At 46.1% G+C, this 20166-nt stretch overlaps 1 protein-coding gene across 1 annotated transcript in view; it reads left to right on the forward strand.

The window, feature by feature from the left end:
- HCN4 (hyperpolarization activated cyclic nucleotide-gated potassium channel 4) overlaps positions 1-20166 on the forward strand; it is a 103377-nt gene that overhangs the window by 72141 nt on the left and 11070 nt on the right. The window contains 3 exon segments of the mRNA XM_010147535.1: positions 12558-12704; positions 14666-14906; positions 16829-16993. Of these exon segments, the coding sequence (XP_010145837.1) occupies positions 12558-12704; positions 14666-14906; positions 16829-16993 (553 nt within the window).

Raw genomic sequence — 20166 nt, forward strand, 5'->3', positions numbered from 1 at the left:
AGCATTTGTTAGATGGCCTAGGAACAGGTTTGAGACACAGGGATTACTGCACTGGGCCATAGAGAGAGAGTAGGGCAGAGAATGAAAGCAAAGAAGACAACAGGTTGAATCACGCTTTGAGGACAAGGAAGATCAAACCACAGCTAGAACTAAAAGAAGGAAAAAGCCTAGGAGAAGAAGTGTGGAGGACTGGGATGCCACTAGAGCACTGGGCTTTGTACAGAGTTACAGTTTGGCTGGACTAATTCTAATTGAATGTAAGGCATGCCAAAGCGAAGGACACTGCAGCACTAGGAATGCAAGCTGATCAAATCTGTGTATGCAGAGTATTTATTCAAACGTGTTTGGGACAGCATAGAAGTCAAGGACTGATTTGCAAGTCCAACCACCTGGTCAGCCTAGCCTCAGCCAACTTTACACCTGCGGGAATGGGCACTACAATTTTTTTCTTAAAACAGGTCTGAAGACAAGGGCAGAACTTGACCCTGGAAATTGGATTCCAGTCAGTACTCAGGGAAATCAGTCACCAGAAGGCCATCAGTGACTGTGTCAGGAGTGTCAGAAGTGGTGTGAAATGTTAAAGCCTTATTAGAATGTGGAGATGTGAATGAGAGGGTTAACAGATCCAGGAGAAAACCCTTATGACAAAAGCAGTGAGTAGAGGATTTAGCAAAGGGTATATTTCGTATGTAGTGGTTGTAACAGGTTCAATTCCCAAGGTATTCTCCTAGGAGTAAAGCCTCAGGGATTGACTACGTTCATTTTCCTCTTGCAAATGGGACAAATGATGGCCTAAAAACAAATATGTATTTACTTTCTGCATTCCGTAGCACTTGAATACCCATGATTAAAATGAGGCTGTTTCGTGATTTGCAACCCTGCAACTCAATTTAGTTCAGTCCTCATGGGACAATGTGTCTGTTGAAGCATATTATAAGCAAAGAATCTCAACAAGTTTGGAGGTCGATTGGTAGACACAGACAGCAGTTTAGAGACCTCTGCTGAGTACACCCTTGGGCTGCAAACAGTGCTCTGCCTCTCACGGCAGCAGAGGCCTAGGCTACAGCGACTTTACCAGCTGTTCTGGGAGTAGCCAAAGAAAGGGGAGGCAGTGGGGAGGGAGAGAAATAGCAGAAACAACATACAAATGGGACGGAAGGTTATAGCTAATAACTGTACTGGCAGGCTTTGCTTTGTGTAACCTTCAGAACAAGGTTCAGAAGTGAGTTTCTGGTGAAGTTTCAGATTGTCTAGATCTCTGCCAAACTAGCTTGTTCTTCCCTTGTACAAACAGGATTATAGAGAAGAGAAATAAAAGCAAAGATGTGCTGTCTGTTGGCTTCAGTAGCAGGCTTGTCTCACTCTGGGTTGGATTCATTGAACATTTGGACATTCAATCCCTGTCCTATCTAAATCTCCTGTAGCATCTGACTTCATGCTATGCTGCTTTCTGGAAGGCAGGGAAGCTGTATAGAATCAGTGAGGTGGTAGGAAGCATGGAGAATTTGGAGGGGGAAGTTGCACCCTCAAAAACAGCGTAGCATTGAGGTTTCTGGGTACAAGTGGAGGATCCCACGTGGCACAGCACTCTTACACTGTCTCAAGCACTGGAAGTGGCAAAGGCATCATGTAAGTCTGGTTTGGGCTACCCTTAAAAAGCTCTGAATCAGAATAGCTCTTTAGATCTGGCATTCTGAAATGACTATTTTATTTCCAGTCCCATAAGCAAAGTTAGAAGGGACTTGTCTGTCCCATCTTGCCTGCAGAATGGGTTATGCCCTAAATTACTTGCCCATGGTCAGAGAGACTCAGTGGCAGGATCAGGAGTTGATCTTCGCACCCAAGATTCATGTCTATTTCCTATATGTGAGAGAATGTTACTACAAGTCCATCCTGAAGGATTCTGATAGAAAAATTTCCCAAAGTCATGTTGTGCAGTTACATATTGTAACTGAATTGATCTGACAGCTTTGACCGAAGAAGGGAAGCCCCACATACACATTCTCACCCAGTGCTCCCTGCCACTGTTCTCAACTGCACTGTTTCACTCTTGTGCACCACCTTTCATGATCTCAGACCTCCACTGAGCTGATTTCTTTCTTCTGGGTTAGTTTTCTGCCAGATTAGTGGTTTGAATTAGCTTACTGTAGAGTCCAGTGGGTGCCAGAGCTGGTGCAGGGTGCTGGTGGAGCAGGTCCATGAACAGGAGCAGAGGCGCAAGGCCCTTTTCAGTTATTTGCAGATGAGCTCAAGCCTTAACATAGAAGTTCATCATTGACTGCAAAATTACCCCACAACCAGCAGTAACGGTGGCTCACAAGAGAGGAAGAGTATTTCCTCCCCAGAAGAGGAATAAACTTGACCAATATGCAAGTTATTTCCATGCTCTTTGCAGGTTCCCCTATTAATTTCTTTCTTTAATCCTAAAGCTCAGCTGGATTAATATTTATATCAAGTCACCACACACACTCTCATCCTCCCCAGCATACTCTGTAACCTTGAGGCTTTTGGGAGTGGTGATTATGCTGCTTACTGCAGCCACGCTCCTTGGAACAAAGCAGAGAGAGACTCCGGGCTTCACTCTCCCATCCTAGCAGGATGCAAGCAGTGATGGGCATCATGCAGAAAGGCTTGGCTCTCCCATGTTATCTTCTCAGGTACATATGGAAGAATGACTGATGGGAGGTAAGAATTGCTGCTGTCAGCATTGCAGCGCCCAGCAAAGCTGTGATCTCTCCTTCCAGAGCCTCATCTCTCCTCAAGATCTCTCTGCTATACTGGCATTCCCTCAAGCTCTTTGCTCTCCCTGCTCCTCCCCCATGAACCATCACTGCTTGAACTATCCAATGCCTCTTGTTCTTAAAATATATATTGAAACTGGGTAGGTACTTAGATACTTGCATATTCACTTATCATTCTGAAGAAGCACATGCTGCAGTACTGTTGCAAGGGCGCAAGCAGGTAACACTAAAGAGAATCACTTTATAAATCCTGCAGAAGTACTAATGACATCACCTCTCTGTTCCTGAAACAGCCCTGCATCAGCACAGTCCTTCTTGCCACAGTTTTATCCTGTGATCTAGCTAACCAAGCAAAAAAGCACTTTGCTGTCCAACGATCAACATTTCAGCCCTTCTGTCATCAGTCTGAATCCAACTAAGAGTAATCGGGGAAAATGTAGTAATTGTAAAGACTGAAGCATGACAACTGGAACATTCAGTCTCTGTTGTAGGTGAAGCAGATGTTAGACCAATATTCGTTAGTGGGGATGTGAGATGCTGCCATTGTGCATACCTACTACAGTGAGAACTGAGACTCTGTCTTCCAGGCTTAGCCAGTCCTTGGCCTTTCTTAGATACCAGCCATAGACAGTCTTACTAGGCACCAGGTTTAAGGAGTGATTTCTTTTAATGGTATGCAATTAAACTGTGGAACTCACTGCTAGAGGGTGCAAAGTTTGATTAGCCTCAGAATACTTAGAACAAATTCACATAAGGAAATCTTTCAAGTGTTATTGAATGCTAAGATGCAGATACAACCCCAGGCAGTAGGTATTCCTAACCTGCTTTTGTCAGAAAAGCTAGGAGGGTATGGCCAGGAGCTGGATTGCTGTGCACCTCTTCTATTCTTTCTCAAAGCACCTGAAACTCTCAGGGACACACCACCAGGTGAGAGGAGCGCTCAGCCTGACCCTCCATGGCTACTCCTGTGGGTTTAGGACATTTTACTATGCAGTTCAGTGTTCTGAACTGCCTCCAAATGAACATGTGCAGGGAATTCAGTGCAGAGATCCTAGCTGGGGTCCTGGATAAGTGTAATCACATACAGCTTGGCAACATGCCCTTGCTGATTAGCTCCCCTCCACCCTCCTTTAAGCAAAGGTAATTAACCCAAGCGCAGCACTGTACCAAAGCTGTATTAATTCTTGTGACTCGAGGGTTGGCTTAGCCAGTGCTACCTTGGGGACGACCCAGCGCAGATACATTAAGATAACTGTAGTGTGAGCTGTTCTGTTAGCATGGCATTGGGCAAAGACTGACTATTCCCACACCTACTCTGCCCCAAAGCTGTCAGATGGGAGATTTCATGTTCATTACCACTCTGGACAGGATTTGAAGTGCCATTCCCAAGATGACTCGCCACCAATGTCTGTAGGTTCTCAGGTGGCATTCCCAGATACTTAAAAGTCCAAGGAGGTTATGTAGAAGTTCCCGCCTGAGCTAGCATGGGTGGCAGGAAAGCTGCAAAGCTCCCTTACTCTTCTGGTAATGTGTGTGAAGGAGAGGGTAGGGGGTGTGCAGCACTCCAGAAATGAAAGGTGTCTGGTAAATTTGATCAAATGCAAAATTTAATCAAATTTCCTAATCTGAAAAAGTTTGGAGAGCTCTGCTTTATCCTGTTATGATGGCACTAGTTGTGTTTACCTCAGTTTGTTAAGAGATGGCCTGAGAACTGTTATGTCCCATGTTACCATCAATCAAAGCATTTGGGGTTGATAACAAGGCTTATAAATGATGTACTTTATTGATTGTGTCTAGAAGCAAAGGCCTCTGATGTGCCCTGGGCTCGCTGTCTCAGCACTGCCTCTAGGTAGTTTTTTTCTGTAATCAGGGCTGGGTTTTCTGGCTGATTTGCAGTCCAGAGTCAGCAAGTGAAACGAGCAAAGTTAGATGCAGCTTAATTTAACAGGAGGGGTCCAGCTTTTCCCCTGACATATTAAGGAATGCCTGGAGCAGCAAAGGGTCCCCCATCCCCACCATCTCTGCATACCCACCCACGTGTGATAGTAGGTCCAAGAAGGTTGCCAGGAAGTTGCAACCTGGTGTAAGTTGGCCCTCCTTTGAGTGGGGATTTGAACCAGATGACCCCCAGAGGTCCCCTCCAACTTCGTAGTTCTGATGACCCCCAGAGGTGCCCTCCAACTTCGTAGTTCTTTGACTCTCTGATTCAAAGTCCCTAACCGCTTTCAGGCAGTGAGCAATCAAGAGTCAGTGAGAATGGCTGGCTCAGGATTGTGCCTCCAGGGCTGCAAGGCAGCTGTCCTTTTACAGATACCACATCCATCTCGATTTTAAAAGGAAGTTTGTAAGAAATAGGTAATAGGGTGGTATAAATAATGATTCGTTCAGTTCAGCTCAACCAAAAAATCAGAAATTTGTGTCAACTGTTTTAAGGTTATTTAATCCTTTTCATGAAAGAATCCTGGAGTGGTTATAAAATGGAAATGTTTTCTGAATTAAAACCATCTTGCAGTGCAAATTGCCTTCCCTTTATGGCCTTAACTAAACTGGGGTCGAGTAGTGTAGTGCTTTAGGCCCAGCTGGCAACTAAGCACCATGCAGCCGCCAACTCACTCCTTTCCCCAGTGGGATGAGGAGGAGAAAATATAACAAAAGGCTCGTACATCGAGACAAGGACAGGGAGGGATCACTCATCAGTTATGGTCATGGGCAAAACAGACTCAACTTGGGGAAAAAATCAATTTAATTTGTTACCAATCAAATCACAGTAGGATAATGAGAAATAAAACCAGATTTTAAAAACACCTTCCCTCACCCCCTCCTTCCTGGGCTCCGCTTTGCCCTTGATTTCTCTACCTCCTCCCCTCCAGCAGCGCAGGGGGATGGGGAATGGGGGCTGTGGTCAGTTCACCACCATTGTTTCCTCCTCAGAGGGAGGACTCCTCACACTCTTCCCCTGCTCCAGTGTGTGTTCCCTCCCACGGGAGACAGTCCTCCATGAACTTCTCCAGCGAGAGTCCTTCCCACAGGCTGCAGTTCTTCACAAACTGCTCCGGCATGGGTCTCTTCCATAGGGTGCTATCCTTCAGGAGTGGACTGCTCCAGCCTGGGCTTCCCACAGAGTCATGGACTCCTTCGGGCACAGCCGCCTGCTCCAGTGTGGGATCCTCCCCAGGCTGCAAGGAGAATCTCTGCTCCTGTGCACCCCTTCCCCCTCCTCTCTTCACTGACCTTGGTGTCTGCCTAATTCTTTCTCTTACATCCCATTCCTTCCTCTGCTGCAGGTTCCCAGCTGCAGGGTTTTTTTCCCCTTCTAAATACATTATCCCAGAGGCACTACCATTGGCCAGATGCAGCTCCAGGGAAGCTTCTAGCAGGTTCTCACAGGAGCCACCCATGTAGCTGCCCCCCCACCCCGGCCACTACCAAAACTCCACCACACAAACCAAATGTGAGTACTTTTAGTGCTTGCAAGAATATTTCATTGGTGAACTTACTCTTCCTTGAAACTGTTTACCCGTGTGTTACGAAGAGCCCCACGTTGAAGCTGTAAAACATCTTCTAGGTATCTGAGCAGTGGTGATGGGGCAGCACTTGAAGCAGAGAGCTCAGTGCCCAGGTGTGTGAGTGTGTCCATCTTACGGGTGGCAGGGCCTACGTGGAGCATATGACTGCGATGAGGTGCAGTACCCACTCAGCGCTCATGCAGACGAGGGAAGGAAGCAGCACAGTGCATCTTTACAGAAGGAAAAACGAAGCTGCCATGTATATTGCCTTCTGTCAGCAGGTTTACATTGGGGATTCGTCTTGGTTTGCTGTATCAGAGGTACTGTGATTGTAGCCAGGATTGTGACATCTTCTTTCTGAGGGCGGAAGCCAGACGAATAGTTCTGTTCTTTGAGCAATGTCAATGACAGCCTGGTCTGAACAGTATGTTTGTGCATGCACGAGCGCTGCGTGTGTTGTCACGGAAAGGAAAGTGCTCTTCTCTCCGCAGTTCTTTGTATCCCAATGTGGGATTTCAAACTTCATTGTCAGTTTTGAAATTAATTTTGGCACTTGAACTGTAAAGAAATAAATAACTACATCATAATGCGAAGCACTAAGCCTCCCTGCTGAGCCGTCTCTCCTGGCAAAAGGCTGCTCCTAGCAATACTGATTTCAAATCGCACAGACTCACTGTTCCCTTTTCCCCATCTCCGGCCTTTGTCCACTGGCAGATTTTACCTCATCTCTCTTGTTCTGCTCTTCTGATGAAAGTAATGTTGATCTCTTTTTCCGCATCACACCTCCAAATATGTGGATCCAGTGACACGACCTGACATCTCCAAAATGTCCTGTGATATGAGTTTCACATGCTTAATGAATAATAAAAGATTCATTGTCTGGGTCCAAAAGTTCCCTGTGCTGGACTACTGACATGCTAGGATGGGACCTTTCAAGAGACAAACAATATTTGCCCACAATATTTAATGCAGAGAGATTTGTCCCAGAGTTCTGGGATCTGCTCTCCTAGGACCCCTGAAGTTAGCAGGCATTTCCATTGCTTGCAGCAAAGGCAGGCCATGTCCTCTGGGTGTGTGACTGCAGACTCAGCGCTGTGTGCTGAACAGGACCATCCGCTGTGGTGGAGTTCCCTGGCTTGTGCTGTGGCCACTGCAGCAATGCAGCTGATGAGAGGAAGTAAACAAATGTTTCTTCAGGCTTATAATTGACCCTACTAAGTCTGTTGACATCTCGCAGCCCAGAAATAGGAATGTCTGAAGCATAATCCTTGCCTGAATAGGTACTGATGAACAGCAAGGGGAGACGACGACACCAGCTGATCATCATAGCCATCCTCAATGTAACACGTTGTATAGTAAGTGGAAAAAATGCTCCAAGAATTTTCTGCTGATGTCTGTTGTCTTTGTAACACAGCAAGAAGTAATGAGCCTGATTCTAGGTAAGATAATTTCTGAAGGTATTAATGAAGTAAGGGTAAAAGTGTTCCATGTTTTTCAGCATGTAACATGTAAACTTAATTTAAAAATCATCCTTCTGTAGGAAACTGAGCTGGTGTCATGGTAAAAAATTAACTCAGTCTTTGGAAGAATTCAGATCAAGGGCATTACGTAAAGCTTTTTTGCAGAATGGAAGGAGCTATTGAATAACTTCCAAAGCTGAAGAGTAGATGGACATGGGTTTAAATTTAGCTCATTAATCAGAAAGCAGAAGTAGCACTGATAATGTTTGGTGCTGGGCTAGATGTGGTCTGAGTTGTTCCTGTTGAATTGGTATTGAAATAGACACTGATAACCTAAACAACCTGCTACAATTTGCCTTTGGCACACTGATCCAACCCTCTAGCACTCCCTTCATGCAGGCACCCCAGCTGTCTTTCCACTTACTAGTGTATGTAGGGTTTCCTTTGGTTCCCTCTGTGAAGGAACCCAGCTCCAGCTTCAGCCTCAGCTGTAAACCCTGTGCACATTTAATTTTATAAATGTCTCTATTCTCGTTGGAAAACATCAGGATGGTGCTCATGAGCATGAATACATATGTAGAGCCAACTGCATTTGCAGGTGTTGGCAGACTCAGGATAAACTGTGGTAGCCTGAGTTAAGACCAGCACAACCAGTTACAGTTCTCAACAAAATTTCAGGAAGAGAAAAAAGCAAAATTATAGAAGCTAGTACTGATGCTTAATACAATCAAGCATGGAGGTCTGGAAAAGGAAAACAGCAAAGATTGCACCAGCAGTGTCAGTGTGGTTTTATTGTGTTACAAAAGCTCACTTTTGTGACCTTAAACCACTCACTCCTGAAGTCATTTGACTCCATGAGAATGTGTGTCTGAATAATTTTGTGTAAGATATGTATCTGGTCATAGAAAAGATCCTGAGGATGGGAATAAGAATGGCTTAAAAGACAAAAAAAAAAAAAGAATCAGCATTTATTTGGTTTTGATGATTACTAAATACTGGGGAGCTGCACTGTTTTATTCCTAATCATAGGTCAGAGAAAATAAGACAAAGATGCAACTGCATCCCATCATCACAGTCCATCTGATGAATCTCATGGCTTGATCTTTACCCCTGTGAAGCACTAATCCGCTCGAGAGAGCCCCAGCATTGTACGTCATGGGTGCTTCTGTGCACCTTAATCCAGTCTCACAGGATATGTACTACCAGCATTCCAATCCTGTCAGAGCATCATAATTTTTCACTTAATTGGAAATGCATTACTCTGCTTGATTCTCATTTTTTTTAAGTGCATCTCTGTTAACTTCCATGGAGTCCAGATGTGGAAACTGTTTGAGATTAAACTCTGACCCACAGTGATTGCAGCCTGGTTTTGGAAGGATGCAAGCAGTACAGCTGTGTATAGGAAAGTGTATTTATCATTGGATAGAGGGAGACAAGTGCCTTCATTACAGTAGGTTATGTGTACGTGCCCATGTTGGCTAGCATACTGTGAAGGTGTGTGTGTTTGAATTAACTGAGATGCAAAAACAAGACTCAAAGAGGTGTCAGTGCCAGGGCTGGGATGGAGCAGCTCTTCTCAGATGCAGGCTCTTTTATATATTCAGCATGGGGCAAGGAAATAGTCTAGCCTTTTCAGACAGTGATTTATTACTGCCATAGAGAGGAGGATTCATGAGAGAGATTGAGGGCATGGAAGAGTTAAAAATATTTAGTTCCCTTTGGACTGTGAATGATCTGAGCTTTGGTAGAAGTGGAGGGGAGTGTTGAGACAACTCAGGGAAGTGGCCAGTTATAGAAGGAAAAATCCTTAGCTAAATGGTTCCCTTTTGATATATTAATACCTACTTCAAAGGCTTATTTGAGGAAAAACAGCATTAAGAAAATGAGTTAGGATTTAAATGGACTCATTGTCTTCAGAGAGATTTAAATAATTCCTAAATGAGTCTTTTTAGTTGAACTCTGAGAGGCCACTAATCTCTGCGCCTTCCTCTGAGCGCAGGTCAGACTGAGGGTGTGGCGACAAGTAGGAAGGCTGAACAGACAAGTACAAAGCAGAAAGGCGGCAAAAGGGGGCTGTCAGGTTAGGCCTGGCCACATCTGAAAGACACTCAAGGGGGTGCCAACTCAAGGGGGCATGAAGTGTCTTTAGAGAGTGCCAGATCTGCATGGTATCAGGGCACAGTTAAAAAAGGAAGACCTGTAAATTCAGGGTTATCAGGCAAAGTCTTTAAAACCCATGCACTCTGCTGTTGATGTTCACCACCCTTGCCCCTTTGCTTTGTCCCAGCACTGAGTGTTGCTGATCACGTCAGGAGTGATCTTGTTTAGAGCTTAGGCTGAGAAGAGACATGTACATCCCACTACGCTTTGAAAGGCTCTTCCTCATACAGTTTTTAGGGACCTTTTGGTTAGTTGCTATTGATGCTTGACACTGCAAGAGTGGTGGCCTTCAGTCTGGCTGGGCAGCATCAAGGAAAATTACTGTTTCTTACTTTACAGTTTTCTTTTATAACCACGTTTTTAATTTGTAATCAGAAGCAGAACCTTTTTTTCTGGTAAAGTATATTTGTCCTGTTTTTACTCTGAGCCTTCTCTAGGGACAGTGATTGTAGGAGAATCTGACAAGCCCTAGGGACTTTGCAGAGCAGTGATTTATTACTGTCTGTTACAGAGCAATAAATCCAGGTACAGTAGTGTATAAGTAAAGGGTCTGAGTTGCCCCATCCAACCTGTGTTTGTGAATTGGAGAGGCTGGGGGTATTTTTCCCAAGAAGCAAAGGTCAGTTGGAGATTGACAGCAAGGGCTTATGGTGGAGAGAAAGAGGGGTAGCGGGCAGGTGTCTGGCAGCAGGTGCTGAGAGGCATCTTATGACACTGGTCAGTGGTCCAATTAAAGACACTGGGCTAAAACTGAGAGGTGATATTTTGGCAAATAATTTATTCAGCAAAATGCAGCATTAAAACAAACAGAACTGTTTGTGGATTTAGGATGATTTAATAAACCCAAGTCAGCAAAAGCTAGCGCCTACTGATTTCCTTTCCCATAATGAGTGTCCTCTGTCTGATTTGCCATGTCCCATGGATGTCTCAAATGCTGCACTGTGTCTGCAGTGGCAATAGACATCAGTGTTTATGCATCTGACCCAAGCCCTTAACTCTGTGCAATTAAGAGCATAACCTGCAATATTCTTGATGGGTTGAGACCAGTGGGTTGTCCACATGTGAGATGTTGGTTTCTGCTCCCTTTGTCTCCCTCATTTGCGAGCTGCAGACTGTGCAGCACCCAGCACAGCGCTGCCTGACACAGCGTCCTGCCAGTCTCTACAGAACTTCAGCAATCCAAATAATAAAGTGCAGCGTTCATTGCCAATTCTCTGCCTGACTCCCCGTGGGGAGGTGGTGACTTGCTTGACTTTGATCATGCTGTAGTGATCATGAATATTTACATCCAGCCCCTCTGCTGCTAGCTACAGCTCTGGAAATGCCAGGAAACCCCGAGTGTCCCCTCTGCCACCTTGGCTTCTTAGAGTAATTCCTTCTCCTCTCTGGTGCAGATCAAGTTGTTAGCATGCAAGGCAGTGGCAGCACAGACTGTACTGAGAGCTGAGTGACACTGGTGTGTGCAGGGGAGGTCTTTAATGAGCAGAAGTTCAGTAATTAGGCTCTTCAGCACAAGCTGCAGTAAAGGGACATTCAGGGACAGATGTATCGAGGAGAAGAGGGGAAAGAGGGGTGGCAAAGGGGGAGCATGGTCCTTGTGTCAGCATTATTTAGTATCGTACATGCCCATGATCATATTCTGTACTGCATACCAGTGGGCAGGAGCATGACCATTGCAAGGCACACACCTTGTCCCTGCAGCACCTTCAAGGCAAGTGGACCATTTATAGTCCTGTGCCCTTGAGGAATTGTCATTTATTCATGGAAAGCACCATTTATCCCCAGATACTTCTCTGGCATCAGTCAGAGCATGTCCTTGTATTCCCCTGTAAGTGACATGATGGAAGTAAAAATCATGAGGTAAAAATGTGGAGAGGTTAGATAGCACGAGTGCATGGGGCAATAGAGACCCAGCAAAAGGTGAAGAAAATTGAGACCTGTGCAGCCCTAGGTAGGAAGGCAAAGGTGCCATCACAGCGCGACAGACAAGAACACAGAGCCGAGGAAAAGCAGGCCACAGGTTCAACCAAATAACTCGTATTTCTGTCTCTGTGTGTCCTTCAGTTTGTCTGTGACTATGAACATCCAGGTCACAACTGTCTTCCACTGTTTTCTACGGCCCCTGCCTGGTGCAGTGGGTTCCTGTGCTTGGCTGAGGCCTCGAGGTGCTGTACATCACTTACTGGTCTAGAGCCATGCTGCTGGGTCATACACCCTGGCCACTGTTCTGCTGTGTTCCCTGGAAAAACCCTCTGTTGAGGGCACATTGTACTTTCCTTGAGCTGATTCTGCACAGGGCTTGGACAGTCTTCGCTCAGCATTATTTGTTGAGGGGAGATTCCCAGCTGAGCACTTCTTACTCATCTCTCCTCACAGCTTTTGCAGTGTGTGTAGGGGACAACAGGCACCTGGACTGCTCAGCACCCAGGGAGTGAGGAGTTGTCTCCACAGTGTGACTGGCTGAGTATAAGTTTAAACACAGGGCAGCTATTTGGGGAATATAACAAGTATGTCTGCAAACTCCCCATGTCTTCAGAAAGTTGCTCTCTCCTGCACCAGATTTGTCGGCCTGGGCCTGGCTTGGCACGAAGGAAGCAGATATGGGTACAGTCTAGGATGTGCTTGTCCATGAGCGGGTGTCATTTGTTACGTGTCCTGGTAACTCGTTTTCTTCCTCTCTCCCTGTGCAGTACAAGCAAGTGGAACAGTATATGTCCTTCCACAAGCTCCCTGCAGACATGCGGCAACGCATCCATGATTACTATGAGCACCGCTATCAGGGGAAGATGTTTGATGAGGAGAGCATCCTGGGAGAGCTGAGTGAGCCCCTCCGAGAGGTAAGTAGAGGGCAGTGAATAGGCAGCGCATGTTCCTGTCATCTTTGGCAGCTGTGGAGCACTATGTGTGCTGTGTCCTGTCCTGGTGCTTTGCAGAGGTCACCTTCAGGTGATGGGAGTAGTGGGAGACCAGCTTTCCCATTAGCACTGGCTCTGTGTATACTCTAGTGTCATGCCAAGTAGAGACAGCACATCCATGTGCCTTAGCAGCCATAAAAGCCCCATTTTGCAGGGAGCTGTACCTGTTCTTGCACTGTGCCTAACTTTCTGGGAGAGCAAGGCCAAGAATAACATGGTCCACAGCTAAGCCTCTGCTGGGGACAGTTTCATTCAGAAGGAGTGACTGTCCTAGGCATTGGTGTGTGTCTAGTATTCTCTTGCCTTGGTCACGGCAGAAGTCACTGCTGTGGAAAGAGAAACCCAAGTACCTGCAGAACTGCTGCCTGAGTGTTAATTGCTGCAGCACAAGTGATGTCTGACATAACGGTGATGGGGGTTGCAATATGCAGGCCCTGCCACCCACTCAGAATGTAAATAGGTACATCTTTGCACCTTTTGAGCCCATGGCAATGTCATCCCCTTTCCCAAAGAGCCTCTGCAGCAGAGTATTCTGGAAAGTGCCTTGCTATTACCTCATGCTTCTGCAAGCCCCCTTTCCTCCCCACACAAAGATGCACCACTGCCTGGTATGGCATCTCAGTAAGCTCCCACCTTGCACTCCCTAATATTAAGCTGTATATCATGTATTTATATAAATGTGTATGGGGTGTGCTGGCCTCATCTGTGCCTCATGCATCGGCTGTAACAGCCTGTAGAGCCAAAGGAAGGAGTCGTCTTCTAGCAGGGCCCACTCTTCAAAGGAGATTTTACAGAAAACCCCTTCCCTAGCTGAAGCCTAGCAATGCAGGTTCTCCCTAGTATGTGCCTCCAGTTTGTTACCCACAAGTCCTAGAAGCAGTCTTCCTTCTGTCTTCCTGCCCCCCCCTGCTCTCTCCATAGGAGAGAGAAGAGCTGAGGCTCTCCCAGCCATATTTTAAGCCTAGTTCTGCCAAAGTCTCAAAGGGCAACCCTGAAAAGAATGCCCGTGAGGAGGAGACCGATGCTTCCCCAGCCTTCTTTCTTCCTGCCCCAGTCATCCAGATGCTCCTTCCCTGCTTGGCTGGGGAGTGTTGTGTTGAGGTGATTTACTCAGTATCACTTTTTGTCACTTTCTGTGTCTGAGCTGACATGGCACAGAGCAGGTCCTGCGCAGTGGAAAGTGCTGTCATACCTTCCGAGTGACACCAAGCCACAGGAGGAGGCACTGTCCCTGTCTGCTGTAAGACAGCCTAACAGCTGACTTGAGTTTTCTTCACCTGAGACTGATGATCCAGCACGTGTCCCAGTGACTGGTGGGCACCTCTCCCTACCCTCTCTTGACACTGTCCCCATCTGCCCAGGATAATTCTTTCTCTGAGCACCTTGGCACGTTTGTGCTGTTTAATATGTCATTGACAAGCAAGGGCAGCAGAGAACATAGCGCTGCCAAGGTGAGTTACAACATTTTCCCAGAGAGGACCCCTGGGCTTTTTCATACGGCGTTTCACCAGTGCTGTGCACGTCTCTCACAGCCCAAGCCTTCCGGCAGAAAGAGATATATTGTGTGTGTTTGGGAGGTTGGGGGGTATTGTCCCTGCTCAGGGAGAAAGCATATGAAGGAAAGCAGTGAAGCGTGGTGTCAGGGTGTCACTGCTACATGCTCTGAGCACCCAGAGCCCGTTCCAGCCTGCACCAGCAGACTAGGGGAATGGTGGTTTTGTGTTTTTCCACTTTGTAATGTACAGGTCAAGTTGGGGGATCTTCATAGGTCATTAGATGTTGACTAAACATATGTGTGTGTCTTTTCTGCTCCTTGTCCCATCTTTTCTCCCCCCTTTCTCTCCCTCTTCCTCTTTCTCTCTTTTGCATCACATCGTGGTCAGGAAATCATAAACTTCAACTGCCGGAAGCTGGTTGCCTCTATGCCCCTCTTTGCCAACGCAGATCCCAACTTTGTGACCTCCATGCTGACCAAGTTGCGGTTCGAGGTGTTTCAGCCGGGGGATTACATCATCCGGGAGGGCACCATTGGCAAGAAGATGTACTTCATCCAGCACGGGGTGGTGAGCGTCCTCACCAAAGGCAACAAGGAGACCAAGCTGGCAGATGGCTCCTACTTTGGAGGTGCGTGTTAGTCAGTCTTCCTTACACAACGACACACACTGCTGTTGCCCATACGTTCCTTAACCTTCCGTGGACACACCGGGGTGGCAGCATGTAGAACTGTACCTCAGGCACCTCTTCCTTCACCCTCTGCCTCTGTTCATCTCTCTGGCAGCTTCCCAGCTTGTGCAGTGGGAGGTGTATGGGACTCATGGGCAGTGCAAGAGTCTAGATAATAAATAACAAAATGGGAGAAGGGAAACTTAGTTCTTGTAGGTTTATTTCTTTTTGCCCCAAGCAGACAGATAGATCTGTGAAGCTGAGAACCTAATGGTAAAAAATGTAGTGTTCTCAGTTCTCCAAGCACATTTATAATGTTGCCTAGTCCTACTGTCTGACATCTATCATACAAGGTACTGGATAAACACAGGTGAAAAAACATAGTCCATCATCTTCCCAGTCTGTGGTTCAGAAAAATGTCGTGAAGGTCAGCAGGCAGGCATAATGTATCAGCAGCAGAGCAGTGGAACAGTGAAGCTAGCATGCAGTCAGACAAAACTGTAAGGGAAGATCTAGGATATTGCCCTTAAGAATAGCACAGAGACACCCCTCCTCTCAGACCCCGTAGAGAGCTCACTGACAGCCCCAGACAGACAGTTCTCTGGTAAATGCATGTTTCAGAACAACCACTGAGTACACCACAATTAATGGCCTACTGAGAGGGGACAGAATGAAACCCGCCTTTCCTTCCCTTCTCTGAGGCCTTTTCTCTTTTAAATAATCCCTATAATGCATTCCTACACTCTTCTTTTAGACTCATAGTTCCTGTGAAATAACCTGTGTGCACATACCTGGAGTACATGGATTTTGCATGCCTGTAGTGAGTTGGGTCAGTCTGCTGGGATTTGGAGTTACAGGTTTGGAATCAGGATAACCTGGTTCTGACAGATTTGATTAAAATTGCCCATGACATTCCATGTGTTTTAGATACCATACACACAATTCCTCACATACATGGTATAGTCTCATAAGCATGATTTCCTTAGGAAAGCAGCCTAATAACGCACTGATAACCTTGTAGTGCTGCTATACCAGTGCTTTGGGGTAGACCCAATATGTATCCTTGGTGTGGTGCTGGTGGATTGACACCAAACATACAGCACGGAGAAGAGTGCTGTCAGTCTTTAGGTCACACCATCTGTCTTTAAGTGCCTGTCTTAGCTGCCCATACTCTGTGTAGTAAGTGAAAAAGCAGGACTCAGGAGCTCTCTGCTGAGTGTGCAAGGAGTGTCTGTGCCCAGGTCAGGCATTTATGGTACAGTCAAGGGCTTTCTGTTCTATAACTAGCTGAGCATCCTCCTAGGAACAGAAGACTGCAGTGTAAATAGCCCAAGATTTAGTAGGTGCCACTAACTTGGCACCTGATAATCTGTAAGCTTGCGGCATATCTACAAAAAACTTTGAAAACTTTGAAAAGCTAAATGTTGTGGGTATCAAAATTACTACCAGGCACCAAAGCCACAGGTCAGCATAGAGCCTTTGCTACACCTCTAGAGAGAGAATTAGCTGCAATGAGAGCACAGCTTGACCTTCTGCTCCCAGTGCCCATGAGGAGCTGGAGAAAGACATCTTCTCCAGTCTGAATGCACAAATGATATCTTTGATAATCCACCGTAACAAAACTTGTCTGGCTAATTAGAACAGCAGAATCCCTGAGGTGTGATTGTGGGCAGCAGCTGCCACAACTGAGCCCCCTGGTTTTTTAAATGTTACTGCGTATGCAGAATACCACCACTGTTCACATTTTCAGTGGGAAAGCAGGTAGAGTCCAGCTAGAAAGGACTGGGTGGCAGGCAGGACTGCCTGTGAGTGACAGTGCCAGGTCTTGTATCACAGTTGTGATGAAGTCTAGCCCCATGTTCTCAGGCTGTCTTTCATTCCAGAAATTTGCCTGCTGACCCGTGGCCGGCGCACAGCCAGCGTGCGAGCTGATACCTACTGCCGGCTCTACTCCCTCTCCGTGGACAACTTCAACGAGGTGCTGGAAGAGTATCCCATGATGCGGCGAGCTTTTGAAACCGTGGCTCTTGATAGGCTGGACAGAATTGGTAAGTAGGAGGTGTGAGGGTCTCCTTCCCACTGCCTGTTGCCCTCGCACCCCATCTCCAGACTTGGTCCTTAGCTCCTTTGCTGGAGTCGTGAACTGAAGGAGATCCCAGTTTTTCTCCTTTCCTGACTTCAGCTCCTGCAAGGAGCCCCATTCACGATCAGTTAAATCCACATCCTTCGCTCTCTTTCTGTCTTATGCATACACATTTCTGCTGGCTCCTGCTTCCATACATGTCCAAGAGTTTTTTTTGAAGAGCCAAAATCTGCAATCTGAGGCCATCAGGGCAGTGCTGGTGAATTAATTAGATTTTGAATTTTAGCTTGGAATGTGTAAAGATACCGTTGATTAAAACCTAACCTTCCAGCCCAAAGTAAACACAGTTAACCAAAGAGTATTACTGGATTGTTATAGCTCATAGTGACCCATCCCTGGATGCTCTCCTGTCCTGTGGGAGACATAACCTGTGCTGCAAACATCCTCATCTAACTAGAGAAGACCAGGATAACAGTCTTTGGTCACAACCAGAGACGTTTAACACAGAGAGATTATGTGACTTACACAAGGTCATGCAAGAAGTCTTACAAGAGCTCAGCACCAAGCATTTCAGAGTCCCAGGCTAACAACTTTAGCGTCTTATTATACATTTCTTAAAACTGCATGCATTTTCATTGCTTTTCAGAATCAAAAAGGTCAGTGCAGGTCTGAGTACAATGCAGAAGGCAAGGAGGATAATGGGGTGAGGGGAGTAGGGAATAAGCTGGCATCCCAGCAAGGGGTGCAGTGCCTCTGGGGCTTTTCATGCCAGGAACATTGTATTCTGTGCATCTCATTACCTGCTGCAAATCGCAAAGTGTGACCCTTGAGGAAAAGGTTATGAGCTAAATATGTAAAGTTTGGCAAAGGCCACGCTAATGAGGCCCTAGTGTAAGTGGCAATAGTCCCATCACTTGGGTTATTTAAATTAGACTGTACAAGCTGCTAAGAAAATGTAATGTCAGACGCATTGGGATGGGCCAGCTTGACTTTATCTCAAATTCTTGGGTTTTAAGTGGTCAGTGCTGCTCAGTATACAGGATATATATATACTGGACACAGGTGGACAGGGCGTCCTGTGCTTTTTGTCTTTTGTTCTGTGTGCCACTGCACCCCTAACTAAAATTATTGGAAAATTCTGAACCAGCATAAAAAAACTCACATGCTTCTTCCCCGAGGAGAAATTCCCTTCCAGAGACAGCTGCAAAATGTCAACATAAGGTCAGAAGGTGGCACAGAGCAACTGGAATAACAGCCCCTTCAGTGCAGAGCTCTGGCATTGCCCTCCCCTCCTTTTGCCATTCTGATGACCTGAGACAACAGCAGTCCCTGTGCCATATAAAAGGCTGAGACCTTCAGAGTTGTACACTGAAAATCCTAGTTCTACCCTTGTTTCCCTGGCAATCAGACTTGAGAGTTGCCTGTTCTTTCAACTTTGCATCCTCTGCTAGTGCAAAATACCATCTTCATAGCACTTTCCAACTGCATTGTGCCCAATACTCTTTGTCTGGAATTTCCCAAAAGAGCCTAAGGGAGTTATGTACACCATACTGAAATTGCCAGACCCTGTGGAAATCCCTATCTATAAATAAGGCATTTCTTCACCTTCCACTGAAAAGTGCACCATGCAGAAAGAGCAGTGCAGGAGCTCTGTAACAGCATGTGACTTTTTAGGTAAGTCAAGATTACTGTATTCTGCTGAGACTCTCTCTGAAAGTATAGGCGGTTATTCTAGAGGACTGACGTTAAGGAACAGGAGTTCATAAAAGCCAGGTATGAACAGAAGCAGGACCATGGTTTTAGTTCCTGTTACGTTCAGCTCAAGCAAAAATGGGAGTCTCATTCCAAGTCAGTGGTGCATTCACTAACTGCCTTCTACCCAGATGACAACATATCCCTGAGAAGCCCATGCCTCACTAAGTGCATGAAATGAAGGCTCTGTCACTACTTTGGTGCCAGGATAAGATCCATCCAGTATTCTTTCTGTGCATTGAGGAGTCAAGAGGGCTCAGTCCATCCAGTCACAGTGACTGCAGAGATGTTGACAGGATTACCTGCTGTATGGAGGATTTAGAAAGCATGGAAGCATGGTCTAAGCTTTTCTAGGTAGGAGGGAAGACGAGATGAGAACGTGAGACCCCATCCCTTGAAGCAACAGGAGCAGTACTGGTTGACTGGAGGTGTGATGAGGCATTCATTTGCAGAGCAAATGCAGTTTGAAAGCCTGTGGCTAGGCAGAGGAGAAGGAGAGGGGCAGATGCACCCTGATCTGTGTGCCCCCATCGCTTCCTGCTGGTAGATGGGCAGTGCAGCAGCATGAAGGGCACAGCCCCCCAGGGAGCTGTCAGCTACATTGATTGCTTGGCAAAGAGCATGTTGATGTATCCTTCTAACCTCTGTTGTTAATGGGAATTGATGTTGGCATCCTGCCTGTGCCGTGTATGGCTGGGGAAGAAGTTTCTCAGGTGTTTTGCACTTGCAGAGCTCTTTAAAGACTAGAAGGGATTAGTCTCCATGAACTGACTAAGGCTGGGATTCTAGGAAGATTGCTGTCCCTGCTTAACTCTGCGCCCTGAGTAACTTCAGACTCCAAAGAACTCCTCAACTCACAGAATATCCCATGCCTAACTCCACAGGCTCAGGGCCTGAGGCTCGAGACTCGAGGAAGTTAGGCTGATCACTGCTTAATGATCATTTTATTACTAATTAAATCTTCCTCTTTTTCTGGTTCTTGACCAAGCTCTAAAATTCTTTGTAGTATTTGTGTGTTGAAACGATTTGTTTATTTGTCCAGTGAGTAATTCTTTGTCTGACAAGCATTTGTGAATCGTTCCAGTTTGTGATGCATCAGTTATATAAGTCACATCATTCTGTTCCTGACTGGCTTTGAAACTGGCTTTCAGTGACCATTGAAGCTTAAAATTACATTTTCACAAGTATTTGCACTTGTAAAACACAACCGCTCAAATGTTCATTGAAAGTAAATGCAATATGGGTTGTGAATATTGTCGGATCAGAATCACTGATGCGTTCAAAAAATATTGGGGGACGATTATTTTCCATTGTTTGTTGTGCTGTAATAAATACCATAAATGTCTGTCATAAGGTTGCTTACCATCCTTGTCAAGGTCACTGCTG

The sequence above is a fragment of the Eurypyga helias genome, unplaced genomic scaffold, assembly GCF_000690775.1.
Source record: "Eurypyga helias isolate BGI_N326 unplaced genomic scaffold, ASM69077v1 scaffold4882, whole genome shotgun sequence".
In the NCBI taxonomy this organism is placed as follows: domain Eukaryota; kingdom Metazoa; phylum Chordata; class Aves; order Eurypygiformes; family Eurypygidae; genus Eurypyga; species Eurypyga helias.